The sequence below is a fragment of the Lemur catta genome, chromosome 2 (genome assembly GCF_020740605.2).
Source record: "Lemur catta isolate mLemCat1 chromosome 2, mLemCat1.pri, whole genome shotgun sequence".
NCBI lineage: Eukaryota > Metazoa > Chordata > Mammalia > Primates > Lemuridae > Lemur > Lemur catta.
Window position 1 is genome coordinate 55,838,739 of NC_059129.1, and position 20,125 is coordinate 55,858,863.

The 20,125-nt window shown below is 39.7% G+C and overlaps 1 protein-coding gene across 1 annotated transcript in view; it reads left to right on the top strand.

Moving 5' to 3' along the window:
• The first annotated feature begins 1,933 nt into the window (after positions 1-1,933).
• Positions 1,934-20,125, top strand: part of OPN5 (opsin 5) — a 45,812-nt gene continuing 27,620 nt past the window's right edge. Inside the window, exons 1-4 of the mRNA XM_045542134.1 lie at positions 1,934-2,085; positions 6,034-6,153; positions 11,938-12,108; positions 15,373-15,707. Coding sequence (XP_045398090.1) covers positions 1,956-2,085; positions 6,034-6,153; positions 11,938-12,108; positions 15,373-15,707 — 756 coding nt within the window. The 5' untranslated portion in view covers positions 1,934-1,955. The remainder of the gene's footprint in view (positions 2,086-6,033; positions 6,154-11,937; positions 12,109-15,372; positions 15,708-20,125) is intronic.

The window sequence follows — 20,125 nt, forward strand, 5'->3', positions numbered from 1 at the left end:
TATCATTATTTTTCTGACCATTATTTTTACCTTTTCTCTTCTCCAAAATTATAGTTATCCTCCTTAAGTCTAGGTAACATGGTAAACCTCTCTTGTCCTACCTTATAGTGCTGGGCTTATGGTAGATGTTCAATAAATACTTGAATTAATACACAAGCATGCATTTATTCAGCAGAAGACGCTGAGGAAATCTGTTAAGCAAAGCTGTATCTTGATAGATGGGCAAGTTTCAGAAAAGTAAGAGTTCTGGCATGTAATAATTTGACAGGACCCCCATTTATAATGTGCTTTCAAATCCAATATCCTATTGTTCCCACAATGAGTGTGAGTGGCGGGTAAGAACAAGATTGCCCATTTTACAGATGATGTGGTTGTGGTTCAGACAGTTTAAATAATCTGCTCAAGGTCAGAGGGTATGTGTCTAAGCTGGACTCCAACACTTGTCTTAGGATTCTGAATCTAAAGTCAAGGACGTGACTGGAGAGCCGGGGGTACGGGGGTCTGTGATGAGGAGAGGAGTGGCAATCGAAGGGGAATCAGGAGTCTGAAAAATAAAGATACTCTTTGACTTGGGGCAGGTCTTGAGATGGAGTGGGGTTGGCTGCCAGAGGTTTCTCCTAGAGCTTTCGATAGGTCCCAGGGAGGATTTTTAATGGACATTAACCATATGACTGTCCTCAAACTGTGTGTAGAAGTAGACAGTAGTTTCAATGAAATGGCCACTGAGAGGGTCACAAATCCCTTGAAAGTCCTTCCTAACTGTAAGCTGCAATCTGGAAGTTAGGAAGGGGTTAAGTCTGTCTCTTGCAAAGTTAAGTTACATCTTTAGATATCCACGGATCACCATGTCACCGACTGTGAGACACACAGAACTCTGCGTTCCACTTGCAGTCTGATGTATGAGGGCCCGAGTTGTTTCCTAAAGGGCTTAACACTGACATCTATTGGTTCCATTTGAAATAAACAAGTTCAAAAGAGATTGAAATGCTCAAGACAAATAATAATCATTCCAGAGGAAGTTCTGACATCAGCAGCATACTTTATCCCAGGAACAACACACAACTCCAAGTTTCAGTATCAGGGATACTGTATGACTTTTATTTTTGCAGAGAGCCCATCAAAGAATTCTTGTAAACCTTTTTAAAATAAAAATTCAATAGAAACAGTACAAAGACCTGTGTATTTGGGGAGTTCCTTATTGTTCAAGATTTTAGCCCGGACCATAAATGAGCAAATTGAGAAAATGGATTTGAAGGGGCAATGGTGGGAAATAGTGAAGTTGGTTTCTGCTTTAGGAAACTCAAAAACCAAACCTTCCCATAAATGAGCCTTGTGAGTTACAATCAAGCTTGAATTCTTTTCTAAATGACTCCAAATTTCAAGGTAACCTTGACAATCTTCTAGCTCTTAGTTTCATTTGTGAACCATTTATGTTCTTTTGTATTCAATGCTCAATATCTTTCCTTAGCAAAACTCTGAAGCTCACTGAACATATAACTGCTTGAGATGCTTTTCTGGGCAATTTGGATAATTAAAAAATACTACAGTCTGACAAATTAAAAAATAGTGTGCACACTCCCTACGATATCTTTTCCTAGCTCAGACCTTTACAAAAATTACTAAGAAACAGTAAAATGAACAGTTTGACCTACAACTTCTCGTCCACCCAAGGTAGGTGTGATCTGGCTTGAAGAGGGTGGCATGAGGAAGAGGAGAAAATGCAGGCTTGAATAATCTGAAAAGTGAATAATCAAGTATTGATATATTTGGATTATTGAAGAAAAATGTTAAAATTTTCAGCAGTTATTAATTAAAGAATCATGCATAACTCTGTGAATTTGCTTTTTTGTTTTAAAACAGGAGCCACAGTTACGAGATGGTTTAAAGTGGCTTATTCGGGTCTGTTGAGATCTCTACCGATTTGCTTTTCAGACTCCTGGTGGCTTGAGAACAGCATGGCGTTAAACCACACTGCCCTGCCCCAGGATGAGCACCTGCCACACTACCTTCGAGATGGGGACCCCTTTGCTTCCAAACTTTCCTGGGAAGCGGATTTAGTGGCTGGCTTTTACCTAACAATAATTGGTAAGTTTCCTTAATTCTTCTGTGCAAAGGCTGCACTTAGAAAATTCATGGGCTGATACGCTGATTTTGCAAAATGATTCCAATACTTCAGTGGATATTTTAGTGGAGGTAGAGAGTGGGAGGGAGGCAGAATATGGGGTGGAATTATGGCATTCAATAAATGTTTCTTAGACATGACTTATCTTGATTAATAGACATAAATATTCCATTGATAATCCAAAGAACTCTTACAGCAAAATTATTTATCTTGAGACTGTATTTCACTTTGGTTACTTTGGTAGTAGGTTTATCTTCCGAATACCAAAATTAAGGACAATGATATTTAAACAGAGTGCTTTCATTTTTTCAAAAATGTTTTCGATATAATCGTAAGATTTTACTCTCAGAATAGACCTTAGAAATAATCCAGTTCAGCCTCTTCTGAGTTCAGTGAGCGTAGTTCGATGCCATGGTGATGGTAGACAAACGGAGTTTACTTCACCAGAAAGTAAAGTTGCATCATGACAGCAGAGCTGACTCATTTGGATGAGAGGTGAAAAAATGTATTGGTGATAAGTGGAAGTCAGTCCAGGTTCAAAAGATTTTTGTTCCTAATCCACAAAGGGGTGCATCTGCTTCCAGATGGCCCTATCTAATGCAGGTGGCCACAGATGGCTCCTGAACAGGTGAACTGTGACTTTTTCAAACTGAGATGTTCTGTAGTGTGAATACACACCAGATACTGAAGACCTAGAACAAGAAAAAAAAAATCACATAAAATATCTCACTAATAATTTTTTTAAATTAAATGAAATGTTGAATCCACAGTATTTTGGGTATATTAGGTTAAATAAAATATATCATTAAAAATTAATTTACCTATACATTTTTACCTTGTTTCATGTTGCTACCACGACGTTTTAAAATACATATGTGGCTCGCATTTCTTTTTGACATTATATTTCTTTTGGACAGCACGAATCTAGATAATTAGGATTTAACCACAACACTTTCCTTAAATTTAAAATTGCTGTTTTAAACTTGGGTGACCAGTGTGCAGGTGGGTTATGTCTTTAGGTTCGTCTGCCTTTAATCTTTGCAGATGTTGAGTCAAGCTCGTTCTCTCTCTCTCCTCTCTTCATTTCTCTCTCTTCCTTCCTTCTTTCCTTCCCCCGTCCCTCCTTTTCTCTCTTTCTCTCCTTCTCTCATCTATTTATTACTGGCTAAGAGCTTCATTTAACCTCCTGAAATTAGCAAAACTCATTAGAAAAGTCTTGATATCCCTCTATGGTCAGTGCTTGAAGCCAAAGGAATCCATGAGTTTGGATCAAATTCTGCCGCAAAGTGATTCCCCGGGTCCTTGTCTTTATTGTTAGTTAGTGATTTACTAATTTAAATTCTATTTCTCATGAATGGACCCCTGTGTCCTTTCAACATAAATATATATTTTGCATGCACTCATGGCCACTGTTTTAAGTTGCCGGGAATAGAGCAGTGAATAAAAGGGGCAAACGCTCTGCCGTTTTTGCACACAGGCTATCTAGTGAAAACCACATTGCATTTTTATTAAACGTAAGTACTTTCAATAATCAGAAAAGGCAGAAAAATAAGTGTCTTATAAATGGAATTTAATATATCTGAGTCACAAGGAACATATTCAAAAGTAGTATCTTTAACCTGACCCATCTCTCCAAATGACACAAAATAGGGAGGAATACCCGTCCATTCCCAGTCTCACCATGACGGATTGCTAAGGAAGAGAGGCAACCAGGGTGGGTAGAGGGGACATCAGGAGAATTTCCCACCTGGTGCAGGTGGGATTGGAAAGAAAATTCACAGTCATATTCAAATGGGCTTGCTGAGATGGAGCCAGAAAAACAGGTCCAGAAAGAGTCCACAAACAAGGGGAATGGCAGGTGAATCAGGGTGCTGGGTGGTGAAGCCACAGGTATGTCTCAGAACAGTCACTCAGGCGGAGGAGGGGAGTTAGCTGGGGAGGCTGGGATTGATCCGAGACCCACCAGGTATGGTTTTTACTCTCCTATCATAGGCTTGTGTGGATGTGCCCAGATTCCTTTAAGGAGCCAGAGTAGAATGAACAACATTCTTGGTGAGCTTTGTGACGTACTAGACATCTTAGAGAAAACTGGAAGTTAGAAATATAAATGTGAGTTTGGAATGCACAAGAAATAAATTAGAGAGCAATTTTCCACCTTCTACTCTTTTCCTGTTATTGTAAATACTTAGTTTATTAACAATATGAGATTTTTTTTTGTTTTTATAAAAAGATCTAGGACTTTAATAATCTAAAAATGGCCCTGCCTTAGTCTTTATCTTCTTAATCTTGTTTTCCTTGAACTAGAATTAGAAATAAATTTGCTTTCTCTTGGCACTCATCTATAGATAAGATTGCTTGTGGGAATAATTTACGTGCAGCGAATAGAATTGACTATTTTTTGATAATTCTTTGGGCACTGGATGAAACCCTATGAAGCAGGGTTAGTGAAAAAAATGGAAAGAAATTAAAGTAAGAAAACAAATATTCTCCGAAGAGATGTAGACAGATAAAGGGTGTTTAAATGAGTCTCATGTATCAAAAACAAATGCATACTTACAGTTTTTGGATGCAAAGTAGGTGGCATTAGTTTAATAATTTTTCAAGCCATGTTTTTACATTTTACTATCCCATTGGGCCATGCAAATTGGTTTCCTTTAATGAGATGTAAGTTTCACTGTAGTTGGTTTGCTCTAGAACGCCATCTCTCTTCTATTTTTCCTCCTCTTCTACTTTAAGAAAGCTAAAGAGGTTTTAATGGACCATTAAGCAGCACTGACTCCAGGGAGTCAGAATTCTTAAGAGCACAATGCAGTTACTTCCTGGTGGTTTCATACCATCCGCTGAAACACACATTTCTTTCCTTGGCCCCGAAATGAATTGTGGTGGAGAAGTAGAAATTAAAATAGAAAAATCTGGGTTTCTCCTGTTAATACTCTCCTTATTCCTTACTACTAAAGGCAGCTGTACCAGATTCTCATTTTACACAGCTACACTATGAAGCAAGAATTCCTGAAGAAATCTACTCTACATGTTAAGCTATGGAAGTAGGTGTATTCTTTTCTTAAATAAAGTCAGTAGGGATTGGGTCTTTTTGGATGTAAACTGGGTTTGTAAGAACTTTTGAACAGTTTCATTGTAATGCCAACGCCAATTCATCATTAATAAAAGGATATGAAAAAGTGGGAACACACTTATGTCATTGTTGGTAGGTCTGTTGGGTTGAGGGTCACTTTCTCTCCCCTTGGTGGGAGGGGGAGTGCCCAGGTTATCAGTTGTCATCCACTTACCCTTGATACCTAGTTCAGCAGCAGCTGAAGGCTGTCCTATCTGCCAGACACCCAGTGTCCACGTCTCCTTGGCAGGCAGAAGTCCTGGGCTCTGTCTCTGGGAGAAGAACCATTCCTTGCAGGGCGTTATGGCAGTGTTACTTGGCCCCTGCCTCTCCTGAATGCTGGGGCTCCCTCAGGAGTCCACAGTGATACTGAAGGCAACTTCTTTGGTTGGCTTCATCTTCACAATTTATCAAGAGCCAAGGGGCTAACCCTACTTACCAGAAGGAGGGAGTTCTATAAAGCCAGTAATCTATAAAAATGGCTGAGGAAAATACTCCACCCTGGGGGCCAGTACAAGAACTGACCCCCTGAGCCTCGCTGGGAAGGTAGCCATTCCTTTTCCTGGGTAAGTTCAGCCTTATAATCCCTGACTCCTGTCCCTTTGGAGGCAACCCATCCCTTGCCTGTCACTCACAACTCATGCTTTTTATTTCATCTTCTTAACTTAGATTTTTATTTAGAGTCCTCTCACGACCCTCTAAATCTATGGTGTCCATTTTTGAAATTGAGAAGTGTTTCATATCCCGGTGAACTCTAAACCCTAGTGTTAATGATGGGAATTTTTATTTTTCCTTGTAGGGATTCTGTCCACATTTGGAAATGGGTATGTCCTTTATATGTCTTCTAGACGAAAGAAGAAGCTGAGACCTGCAGAAATAATGACTATCAATTTAGCAGTCTGTGATCTGGGGATTTCAGGTAACACAACCATGCTGTTCCTTCTTTGTGGGTTTAAACTACTCCCTATCCCAAAGCACTTCCTGGTCAGAGGTCACCCCAACCCACATCCCTTTTTGCTCCTGACTTCACATATCACCTTTACAGAGGTTGTAGTAAGTCAATGGAGTGTGGTCTGGATAAAGAGATCATTCATTTAACATTTACTGAGTTTTCTTCTATGTGTCAGACATGTTAGATGCCAAAGATACAATTTGGAATAATACATGATACCTTAGACACCTCAAGGTGCAGTAGGCAAAATGACTCAGAAATCAGAAATTTCCAGGCAGACTCCAGGTCACTGTTTTGAGCTCCCTTACACCCCTCCAACTGTGCAGAAGTCTGTTTAAAGTAAACATCAAGGGAGTGGGGTCTTGAAGGATAAATGACAGTTGAAGACAGTTGAGAGGGGAATATAGGAAGAGGGAAGAGCTTCCCTGCTAATGACATATTTAATCATGACTTAGGGACTGATTGCAAGTGTAGAAAGCTTCCGGTTCAGTGGTTCTCAAACTTGGCTGCGCGCGCGCACACACGCACACACACACACACACACACACACACACACAATCACCCATAAACCAGCAAGAAGGAGTTGGAATAAAATTTTTTTTTAATGATAATTCATTTTTAAAAATATGAATGATTTTGGGTAAGTCACCTCCCTTTGCCTTTTCCCATAAAATCTCAGGGTTCCTTGGATGACTGTAATATGTCTTTGGCTCCCAACATCTGCTATTTAGCTTACAGGCTTAAGTGAGGAGAGTTGGGGAAATTGTGTTTGAACAGTACACATCAGCTCCTCTTACCACTAGAAAGCTTTTAGCAATTTCTCCTTTTTTAAAAGGAGAAAGCCCCCTTTTAAATTTGTTTTCTGATATTTGTATCTCTCTTCCTAAGTGGATATTTCTGCCACTGCTGATAACTAAAAACAAGTCCCCATAATAATACTCTACCTAGTCAGTCACTATTTGTCATATAGCAGTAGATGTGGTGCCCTGTTATTGAGGGTTTGGATGATTACTCGGGAAGGCTTTGCTCAGCAGACAGGCTTACATATCATGAACTCTTGTGGGAAATGCACACGCACATTAAGAGGAGGCTGACAGGCCAGGCCCCTCTCTGTGAAACTAGGAGGAACTTCAGGAAATTTGCAAGGCTGCAAAGTGGCTGCCATTTTGCCTGTTGCCACGCGATGGCGGTATCACAACATGAATGACAGCTTCCCTGGTCACCCAGCTGGCCACTGAAGGTTCTCTACCTGGTACTGAGCGTAAAATGTCTGAATGAAACCTGTCATTTCAGCTATATCCTTCAGCAGTAAATAATACCAGACTCATGCATAAGACTGAATTAGACACTGAATAAAAATGTCCTTGATTGGTCTGATACATTGAAAGTGCTTTCAAGCAAGCAAGTCTGCTCTAGAATTGCACAAAACACCTCATTACTCTGCTTATGCCTTTAGAATAATTCACCAGGAACCATTTCCTTCCATGTGACAGCTTTCTCTAACCCAGATCATGTTTTCAACTTCTGAGCATCTATAATACACTTTCCCTTCCAATAAACCTACAAAAAAGTGTCTTATTTTTTTTTCTTGCTCAACTACATTCCATTATAAGCACCTCCAAGCTGCACTTCCTAGAGGCCAGACCTATGGCGTCAAAACACCTAATGCTTGTTGTTTAAGCACCAATGGCTCCCAGTCACGTATACATATTAGAATATCCTGGGGAATTAAAGAAAGTGTCCAATACCTGGGCTCACCCCAGATAAATTAAAACAGAAGATTGAGGTGTTGGAGCCTTGGACATTAACATTTAAAGCAAATCAAATCAAAGCAAAGCAAAACTAAGCAAAACAAAACAACCCCTCCTGTGCTTCTAATGCGTAGCCAGGTTCAGAAGCATTCTACTAAGTGGAAGAGAGAGAGAGCCATTCTAGATGACAACCCAAAGATTCATCCAAAGCTCCGCTTCAGGAGGAAGCCTGTAAAATTAGCTTGAAATGATAGCTTTGGCTAATTCGAGTCCCAGGCACAACAGACATTAATTTCACTCCATTTGGTCACTTTCACTTATCTTTTTGCTGCCTTCAGCACCCACCTAGCTGACACCCAACTCAAGGCTTTGAGCCTTCTGTCTCCTCTGCCTAGAATCTTTTCCCTCTTGATGTTTGCTTGACTTCTCTCCCACTGATTCAGGTAGCAAGCTAAATGTCACATTCTTAGAGTAGTCTTCCCTGGCACCCTTATGTAAAACAATTTCTGACTATCTCCTTCCTCTGCTTTATTTTTCTTCACAGCACTAATCACCACCCATCACTGTAGTAGACCATATCTTATATTAAAATTTGTTTTTTTTTCCCTGCTCTCCCTGTTAGAAAATAAATTTGTCAATCTCGATCTCCACTTTGTCCCCTAGTGCTCTGCTTTGTGCTTGTTACATAGTAGGCACTGAATAATTATTAATATTTGTTGAATAAAAAAAGAGTTCTTTCACACACCGGTTTGCTCACTGACAATAGGGTTAGATTCACTAGGGATAGGAGGCTCTCACGTGAGGGCGCCCAGACTAGCAGATTGGAGTGTGGTACTGTCTAGGCAACCAGAGGAGACGTGTGTCCAGCTTACAGAAGGCACTCTGTAAATGTTTGTTAATGGGCTGAACTAACAGGAAATCCTGCAAGCTTTTACCCGGGAGGGGCACACCTGGGAGGGGTGGGAGCTAGCACCTGCAGGCTGTGAATATCAGTTGTTTGGTTTTCCTAAGGCAATAGGTTAGGGAATCTTCTTTTGATGTGTAGATCAGATGGAGGCTTTGAAGAACTTCCTCAGCACTTTTCTTTCAGGGAGGGTAAAGACTGAATACAATGCCTGAATAAGAGAGGGCTGCAGGGTATGAATTAAAAGTAGACAAATGGAAAAACAAGCAGCATGTGTACTCACCATCAAGTTGGTACTAACTGATCAACACTTAGGTGCACACATGGAAGTAATATTCATGGGTGTCAGGCAGGTGGGAGGGGGGTGGAGGGGATGGGTAAATTCATAACTAATGGGTACAGCGTGCACTATCTGGGGGATGGACACACTTGTAGCTCTGGCTTGGGCGATGTAAAATGGTAACCAAAATGTTTGTACCCCCATAATATTATGAAATTTAAAATAAATAAATAAATGAATGAATACAATAAAAGTAGATGAATGCTTTCTAGAAAACAAAGCAAAACAAAACAAAACAAAAAAAACCCTAACGGAGGCTCAAGGAATAAATAGCTTAAGTCCCAGAAATCTGGCTCTGGTTGTAAACAGATTGAACCTACCATTTACTGAAATAGCTATCCCATATTTGAATAAGATATAACTCAACAGGACAAGAAAAAAAAAAAAAAGAAAACAAACAAAAAACTGAAACAGAAAAAAACGTGGAAATCTGGTCTCAACCTTAAAATGAAGAAATTTAATACATGATTCTTAAGCAGTTTTGTTAAAACAGTGATTTTTTTTGTTTGAAAAAGAGCTTGACTTAGAAGCTGAATATATAAAACAGATGAAAAAAGATGCGATTGAAAGAAGGTGGAAGATGGAGACCTAGTTGCTTGATATCTCTTCCCCTATATGACTACCGACTTCTTCAAGACACATTCACACTTACCTACTCATACACACATTCTGAGGAGCTCCATGGACCACCCTCCCCCAAGGGCTCTAGGCAGAAAATTGTTGCCCTGTAGGTTATTGGGGTCGCTCCTACTCTAGTATTTTTCTCTCTTCTTCACCTCCCCCCATCCTTTTGCTTCCCTGTGAATGTGCAACTTCCTGGAGTTTCTTAAATACTTTTTATTCATTGATAATAACAATAAGGAAATAGTGAAAGAACAAGTATGTTCTATATTTTTTAATAAATAAAGGACTAATTCAAATTTCCAAGAAAGTTACCCACACTATTCTGAAAACTATGTTTGGAACTCACTCATGCCTTCTTCCTCCAGTGCACTTTACAGTCTTTTTTCTCCAGAGTCTCATTCAACCTCCTCCTCTGAATTCAAAGCAATTAGTTCCCACTGCTTCCCTAATTAAGGCTTTCCCTGATAGATGACCTCTCTCTTTCCCCTCCCAGCCCCTTTGTAGACATTTGACTCCTAAAGCACAAGGTGTTAGAAACTAAGTTCCCTTTTTCATGACAGGAATCTCATGCCCCACACACTCAGATTCTAAAATGCCCTGCTTGAGGGAACAGGATGAGTTGGATTTAAATCACCATCTGTATCTTCTTTTTTTCTCTCTCCTTTTCTTTTTCTTCATTCTCCCCCTCTTCCATCTCCTCCTTTCTCTATTGGTTGAGACAATTTTATGAACGTTTTTATTATTAAAAAGTTGCATTTGTCCCAGGAATGTATGTTTCAACATCATACATTTATTAATAACCCACATTAACAAATTCAGTGAGAAAAGAAACTTTTGAAAGCATTCAATAAAACTTAACATCTACTTCCGGTAAAAAAAAATTCTTAATAGATAAATACGAGAAAAGAACTTCCTTGCCCAACAAAAGGGAGCCAAAACGTCATACTCAAGGGTAGAACATTAAAAACACTTTTAAAAATTAGCCACAAAACGTGGATGCCTGTTATGATCACTTTTATTCAACAATGTACTAGAAAATCTAGATATTGTAATACAATAAGAAAATATATCACATGAGTTAAAAACAGTAATTATTAAATCATGTGTCTACAAAGTGGTCTATCAGTCTTTGAATTATCAGACTCAGCTATTCTGGGATGTGTATATTGTACAGATACAGATAAAAATTCTTTGCATCAAATTACTCCTCAGTTCAGGACTGATGTCTTATTTTAAAGAATTCTTCCCAGTCAAATGAGACCATACTTTGTCATCTGTGCAGCAGCATTTCCTAAAGAATAATTAATGTAATGTCTGCAGGGTTCTATAGCGGAATATATTTGGAAAATGCTATGGCACACGAAGTTAGTTACTTTTCTGACTTTTGGAAATTTTTAGAGCCTTGAATTTTGACTGCCAGGAAGTGTGTATAACAGGTAAACTTGCCCGGTACTATTTGATTATGTAAGTACTTTTGTTTATTTATTTATTATTTTTTTGGAGACCAGATCATGGGATCATTGTTTTGCAGAACCTAAGTTTCTAAATGAGGTTGTTGAAGTTGAGTGGATGCTGACGTGTATTGTACAAAACCTTCTTCCTATGAATAGTTTTCACTACTCACACTTGAATGTTTAACTTTGAAGGAAGGAAAAATGATGGAGTCTTGGGTACTCTGTGGAGGAAATCAGTGTGGAAAAGTTGTGCTTGAAGAAAAAATTTTCTGTCAGAGATTCCACTGTGGATATGTTGCCCCTTCTTTTAACTTTCAAATGAATAGCTTTAATAAAACATTAGAAATGACCAGATTGTTGTCACTGCCCACTGTACTCCCTGAAGCTGGGTCTCTTTTAGGCAGTTCTTAATAGTGTAATTACTTTAAAAAATATCTTTTTATACCCTTTCAATATCTTTGTCTATTATGATGATTGAAAACCTCTCTGGGTAGCTTCAAACTCAGTTTATTCAAAGATAACTGCCAGAATTTTATTAATCTGGAAATTCTGTGTAATCAAGGGCATGTGTGTGTCACATGTACCCACAGGGGAGGAGAGGTCGGGTGAGTTGAGGTGGGTGGGGCAATTTTACCTGGAGGGAACAAACTTCCCTTGACAACTTGCTTGGTGCTCTAGTTGTAGGTAAGCCCTTCACCATCATTTCTTGTTTCTGCCACCGCTGGGTGTTTGGCTGGATTGGCTGCCGCTGGTATGGATGGGCGGGATTTTTCTTTGGCTGTGGAAGCCTCATCACCATGACTGCTGTTAGCCTGGATCGATACCTGAAAATCTGCTATTTATCTTATGGTAAGTTGGCAGGTTTCTCATTCCCTGATAGTCAAAGCTAGGTGGATTGAGTGTCAGAGCTGTACATACTTTACACAGGTAATAAATAAAGATGATTAATAAACTCAGAGATCAAGAGTATTTCTATGATAGCCTGTCTTGTTCTAATATGTGTTTAAGGATTTGAACCTATGTCAAAGTAGTTTCTTTTAATACTACTTGTAGAGTAACGTCCAGTGTTTGGCTACAATGATTTTTAAAAGTATCATTTTCTTATGCACAGTGTGTAAGCTTCCACCATGTTTTGCCATGCAAAGATGTTTAGCTGATTCCCAACATACTAAGTGTGATTATAAGAAAAGCTGTTTATGATTCTCCTTTAGGACTCAGACTCCCTGTGATTTCAGAGATGAGGAATTCCAAAAAGTTCACCTCCAAATTAGAGAGTCATGTAGCTGTGCCTGCAGGAAAGGACACACACATAGAAACAGCACTCAACATGTTTTTGTGGTAATAGTAGGTGGAAAGATGAGTGACTGAGAGAACTAGTAGGGGTGAGCCGGCAGTAAGTTTTCAGAGCCCAAGAATTTTCTTTTTAAATGATTAGACCTTTAACTCGTTAAAAATAATTTTTAGTACTTTTGCTTCCTGGGGCTCTGGGAATTTATTGAACCTGAAAGACATACATTTGGGCCTTTAAGTTTAATACCGAGAACCAGACACATCCAAGGAATACTAATGGTATTGACTCCACCTAGATAAAGCTCCTTTGATTGGCAATCTGTCAGTTAGAGTGGCTGGGGTCACAGTATGGCCTGGAGACTGAGGTGGGAAAAATCGAGTCGACCTGACACTCTCTTTTAAAATTTACAGTTTCCAAATGCCAAGGAAGCCATGCACGGACGCGGGGGGCGGTCGTGAATCATCCTCTTCATGATCTAGCACTCTCTCTCTTTTTTTTTTTTTTTTAATTTACATCTCCATTTTTAAACATTTAAAACTTCCAATAGAAATAGCTTGGATCAAAATTTTCAATAAGATAAAAAATATACAATTATACATATTCTGGATGACATCAGAGTCTAGTTCTTTCATAGACTTATTTTTGGTCATACCAACTAGATTTCAAATTTAACTATACATTTTATAGCTGGGAAGGCAAAAAGTTAAACTTCCTGGGAGTGTTTGAGGAATGCTAAATCTTGATGCCTCTGTTTTTAAATGTTTTCTTGAGTTCAGGCTTTGTGTGCATTAAGGAGATGATGCTGTCTACTGCCAGAATCATTGCAGGGTGTAACTCCATGTGGGAACTGTATAAATTTTCCAGCTTCTTCTAAGGTTGTATCTCAGTAGTATAGTTTCATCATTTAGTCTGATGCACCATTAAACCCTCCACACAGTGTTCTAGACTGTTGGAATTAGAAGGTTGCTTGGGGACATGTAGACCTTTCTCCCATGTAATGTGGTAAACTGTTTTAAGGCATACCTGAGAGACGAGCACTTGGCCTCTTCTTGAATAATTCCAGGGACCAGTGACGGGGAGCTTACTACTGCACAAGGCAGCCCATTCTCTGATTGGTCTGCTTTCGTTGTTACAATGTTATTCCTTATATTAAGACAAAACTGCCTCCCAGTAACCTCCACCCATTGGTCCTAGTTCTGACTTCTGGAGCAACACAGAACCAATCTACTAATCTACTCCCTCCTGTACTTGACAGCCTTTCACCATACTCGAATGTAAGTATAAAACACCTCACAAGTAACCCTAACCATAAATGCTTATACGTATACCTATGCACATCCCCGTAAATAAATGTGATTACCCGTGCCAATGTTAGTTACATCCGTTATAATGGATAACCAAGAGCTGATATATATTGTGGCTACATGATTGCTATCCCTGTATGGTTGAGTTTGAAAAGTTTGCATTTCATGAAACAAAACACCATGTATTTGAAAAAAAAAAATGGAGACAATAGGGTATAGAAACAATCTCTTCTATTTCTTGTTAGTGCTAAAATAAATGAGATAAACTTACACAAGAGTAAAAGTTCATGTTAATGTAGTGCTTCTTAGTTTGCACAGCAATCCCCTTATTTTATTTTATACACTTACCAAAACCTGTAAGCAGTATATTCTTATTTCCTCCATTTTACTGCTAAGAACACTGAATGTCTAGAAAGATGACATGGACAAGGTCAAATACCAGACACAGAAGAATTAGGCCTTATTGACATCCCAGACCTCACACTGTGCTAAGCAAAGGCAGGTCCTGAGTCTATGTTGAAGAAATCATTTAGCTTGTATTGAATACATTTTGATATTTCTTCTCTGCTAATATAAAAGCAATGCAGTAAGGAGTCCCTTCCTCGGCCCTCTTCGTTGAAGGTGATGAGTGAGGTGTGGAGGTATTAGTAATTTCCCGTGGAGGCTGATGCACTGAATCAGGCCGACCTGTCTTTGGTGGTTGTGTTGAACTTGGGAAAATGATCACTAGTACTTTACCGCTTTTCTCAGACGACTGCACTATTTCTTCCTCTTGGAACTCTCTTTTGGTTAACAGAAACTAGTGCTGAAAAACGGAGCTCATTTTTTGTCTTCCTGAAAATATCTTCACCGAATTACTGTTTCAGAACATGACGCAACCTACTTAGCTTCTCTACCTCTCCTGCTACGGCTGTGTGAGGGCGACTGTTGTGTGAATAACCTTTGAAGATTCAAAATCTGCTCCCCAAGTCATCAAGCACAGTCAACCACTTTAACCTCACACTGCAGGGTCACGCACAAGAGCTTCCAACCCCTGCTCAGCACGCTCTTAGAAAGACAGATGAGATTAGAGACACAAAAGCTTTTAGGAAGACGGGTATTTTAAAGACACAAGCAACGTTTCATGACTTCTCACCGCCCCTGAAGGATTCTCCCTTGGATGATCCACTAACACATGCCTTTGAGACGTTCTTCCACGATCCTCCATTGTCTTCAGCATCCTCTCATCTTTTTACTGTCCCCTTTTCCCAGCTTTGGTCACTTCTTGCTCCCAAAGCTCCCAGATGCCCAGAGAAAACATTCCCTGTGAAATCACCTCAAATTTTATTCTCCTAGAGAATGGCCCAAGCTCTGGAACCCCCCGACCTTTACTCCATTCCCCCTCAGGCTTCAGTTATCTGCCCACCTCTCCCAGAATTCCATGGAATAAATCTTTGGAGGTGGACTTTGTCATATCGAGGGGAGGTATTTGGGTGCAGGGCAGATTACATCTGGGTAATGCTTTTCTTCCGCCTCCAGGGGTTTGGCTGAAAAGAAAGCACGCCTACATCTGCCTGGCGCTCATCTGGGCCTATGCTTCCTTCTGGACCACCATGCCCTTGGTAGGTCTGGGGGACTACGCACCTGAGCCCTTCGGAACCTCCTGCACCCTGGACTGGTGGCTCGCCCAGGCCTCGGTAGGGGGCCAGGTTTTCATCCTGAACATCCTCTTCTTCTGCCTCTTGCTCCCAACGGCTGTGATCGTGTTCTCCTACGTAAAGATCATTGCCAAGGTTAAGTCCTCTTCCAAAGAAATAGCTCATTTCGACAGTCGGATCCATAGCAGCCACGTGCTGGAAATGAAACTGACCAAGGTAACTGCACTAATTACTAAATGATGTGTAGGCATACATATGTATAATTTTGTTATATATATGTATATTCTTTTAGCTTATATACAAAATGACATTATATAATATTCTTTAATATTTTATGATACATCTGTATTTCATTTATATTATGAAATATATATTAAAATAACCTAAAGATGAAATGTTTCTAATTATTAATATTTCTGCAAAAAATTTCATCAAAATTCAACCCATATTGAAAATAAACACAACTATTGTGACATCTTCTATACTAAATCTAAACCATTTTCAGTTACTACTAAATTTTGCCCTTGATTTTTCCTACTGAGTAAAAATAAGTAGAAACAACCTCACACTGGGCCTTTTTGTAGTCTTAGAAACCTTCCCCTCTGTTTACTGCTCAGGTTTGTCAATTTGCTTGTTCTCTTGGTGCTTCTGATTTTCAGAACAGCCTGATCTAAAAGCTTATTACTTAAAGGTTGCCTTTCTGAATTCTGGGATCAAAATTACTTAGTTTTCTGTGTACTCTAAGTATTTCTACCTGGGTTATTATTGGAGCCTGCAATCTGTCAGTCTGATCTTGTCAGGTTAGAATCTGGCATTCCATCCATAAACATTTTTCTACTTTGTAGCTTCCATCTAATTAATTGAAAAAAAAAATGACAGTTTTGCTAGACTTTTGTAGCAGCCTGAAATTTCACAACTACAAAACAGAGATGTGCAATATATATAAAATATATATGATAATCTTTATATTTCTGTGATCCAACATAATCTCATTTCTATGCCTGCATTTGATTTTGTAACACAAATTTCATATTGAATAATCAGGATAAATTCAGTTGAAACAGAAATGTCTCTCCTCTTCCTGGGACTACCTAAAATTTCAGGGAAGATTTCATAATGTCATGGTGCTAAGGGATGGGGGCCCCTGGTCTGGTTGCTGTCACTCATTGACCTTGACATTACTGAGATATTTAAGGTCCCTTCTGGTCTTAGTTATGGTTGTCATGGGTTACTTTGCGTCTTTATTGTTCCAACTATAGGCTGGTCAGCACTGCAAGCTATTTCCCCATCTTTCTAAAGCAACCCATCAGGTGGATTTTGGGTGCTTGGCTGGGACCCTGAGAAGTAAGGTGGAAGTTTTCTGCTTTCATATCCCCAAATGTATTGAGGGTTTTGTTGTTCCCCTGCCCCCATCCATGGCTCTTGGTGCTCAGCTCAATGGGGTAGGTTCAGGGCACCTTCTCAAAGTCAGTTACTGTCTCCTCTGATGTTCCCCTTTGCCTTTGGGCTGTAGGCCCTTTACCTACTCTGGGATGGGAAAGCTGGCTCATTTTTACGTGCATTCTCTAAATTATTCACATAGTAATTTTAATGCCCCAGGTCCCTTGGGCCTCTGGCTGTGGATGCCTAAAGTCATCTTTTCCATATTCAAAACCCTTTCTTGTAACTATTTTCTCTCCTATTTTTGCATTTCTGTTTTGAAACTCAGAAGCTGAGAAATGAATGTTTTACTTCTTTGGGTATTTTTGCTTGTAAAAGTCTTCACACAGTACAGCGAACACTCCTGCTGCTGATTTAATGAGGGGAATGGTGGAGTGACAGGAAGGCAATCCCAGAAGCATGGATTAATTTTTCCAAATATGATTATACCCTCCATGTTGGCACTTCATCGTCATTCATTAAACACACTTTGATCACCTGTAATGCTCCAGGCCTCCAGTTAGATGCTGTGGGTACCTGGGTTTCTCTTAGTGTCCCTTATTTAGACTAGAAAGCCTTTCTGATCCCCTCTGGTTAGTTCATGGCCCCCTGTTATGGGCCACCAAAGCACTTGGAACATTACCTTTAGTGATACTTGCCACACTTAACTAAGTCATATGTTTTTAACTCTTTTTTGGCAGACAGTAAGCCAGGTGAGGGCAGGGCTGCAGGTCCTGTTTGCCACTGCACCCTGTAGCCTGGCACCTGCTAGGTGCTTAATCAATATTGCTGGAACAAATACACAACTGGATAAACTAACGTAATGGAATTACCTTGATGAATGTTAAGAGGTTCCCTGACTCCTGGCTTGAGAGCCTCTGTTCCATTTATATCCAATGGGGCATTTTGTTTCACTTTACTCTTTCACACTGATTGTGAAGCCTTTTTAAAACTCTTTAGCCTAAAGTTCTGCTTCCCTCAGCTGACTCCTCTCTTTTATTGTTCATCCAATGTTATCACTGGGGGTCAGATTCAGAGGACCCCCTGTATGGACTCTAAGGGCAGTTTGTGGGAAAGCTGGACTATGCTGCTTTTTTTTTTGTTAAAAAAAAACCAAATTAATTAATTGCCACTCTTTGTTCTTCTTAGTTTATTCTTAGCTGAAATGTCACTACCCAGAGAAGCTTTTCCAAAATTGGATTCCATTCTTCCTATATAGTGTTTCTTTGCAGTCTTTATATTTTCTTCCTGGAACTTGTCACAATTTTTAATTAATTTAGAATTACATACTTATTTGTGTGATTATTTGTTCAATATCTATCTTTACCACTGATTAGTAAAGCCCATGGGGCGCAGGGAGTGACAACCATGTCTGTTTGTTCATTTCGTGTCCTGGGACCTAACATAATGCCTCATACATAGTAAGTATGACGTATCTGTTGAAGGAAGGAAGACACTTTCAGAGAAACATAATACTGAAAAGCATTTCAAACTAGAGATCAATCCCATTTTTGCCACTAGCTCACTGAAAGATCTCACGTAGTTGGTGTTTGTTGTTTATTTTGGCTGCCAGTTGTTGAATCCTTTCAGTGCCTAAGGAATTTCCAGCATTTTATGCCCAGTTGGGAGTGGGAGGAGGAGCCATGTGTCTCTTGATTTAAAAGATACTGAAAAGCCCTGACATTCATTTCCCAGGATTGCCCTGCAGCTAGAGCACAGCTGTGGACCCCAGGCACCGGCTATCAGCCTGTCTCAGGAACTAGTGACACCCGGATCAAGGGGCAGGGAGTTCTCTCCTGAGGCCATGGCTGCAGCAGCAATGGTTTCTGCATCAGAACCAGTTCACCGTCATAGTTTTGGGTATCATTTCTCTCTGCTTGGTCTCAATTCTAAGTGCAGCATTCTGCAGGGATGCACTGTATTAACCAATATCCTTTAAATAAATTCTCTTTTTGCCTCACTCAGACAAAGTCAATTTCTATTGCTTGCAACTCACAATTTTGATTAATTCACCTAGGGAAAACCATGTAATCTCTCTGGGCCTTAGTTTTCTCATCTGTGAAAGGAAGTGGGGGAAGGAAATTAAATGATATCTTTGTTACCTTCTGAAACGCTGAGGGTCTATGAAAATGGCTAGATTGGTTCAGTTATTTAAATGTCTGTGGCAATAGCTCTTATTACTAAAGCCATCTGGCGTCTCGACCTGAGTATTTGTTCTTCTCCAAGCAGCACATCTGCATCTCAAGGGTCTGTCTCTATGATGAACAGTGAAGTCTCCCCTGTTTTGTTGAACCAGATACTTGTAAATCATTTTCTGTTCTTTAAGCCAGTTACTGCCTAGTTGGGGGATGTTGTGTTTAATTTTGGACCCAAATCCTAAAACACAGATGCACAGAGTGACATGACCTAATTTGCCTCCTCTCTTTTCAGTTGCAGCTTTTGCTTGTTTACAGAGTAGTGGTATTTTAAGATTTGAGAAAATTGCAACTGGGAAGTGTGGAATTCTTCTTTTTTTAAGTATGAATTCATATCTTTTGCTTGGATCACAACCAGGGCTAACACGGGGTAGGTGTACCAAAGATCTCAGAAATTTTTTCTTTACGAGTTTATGGATGAGGGTCTAGGACTGTTGGCTTTAATTGTCATTCTGTGGATGAAATAGAAGGAAGGAAGAAATTCAGACTAGACATGCTTAAAGTTGTTGATTGCTTGATTTCTGAAAAGGCAGTGTGAAAGCTAAGTGACACCACCGTTACTTTTATATTTACATCTGAGGGACTTGAAGGCCAAAGGAGATAGGTCACAGTTGTCAAGTTCCCTACTTGCCATTGATAGTATCACTTAGTTTTAGGTGATCCCACGTGTAGAAGGTAGTAGTCTCATAGCTGGCATTTACTACCTCATCACTATCTTTGAATATAATTTTTCCTACTGGTTGGGAGAAAATCCATGTCCTTGCTAGGTAGGGCCAAGATAGAAAAACCAAATCTTATCATCCCTATGCTCCTGTCATTTGCACACTGTCTTGAAGCAGGCAGGACCCTCTTCCTTCCTGTTCACTTGGTGCACAATGTGGTGATCTCTCCCGGTGACCTTATCTCACCCCGGCCACTGAAAAGTCTTTGTTATCTCTAGTCTAAATGGTTCTGAATGTGATTCAGTCTCGTTATGGATGGGGATATTATTCTATCTGTTTGGCCCTTATTTTCAGCCTT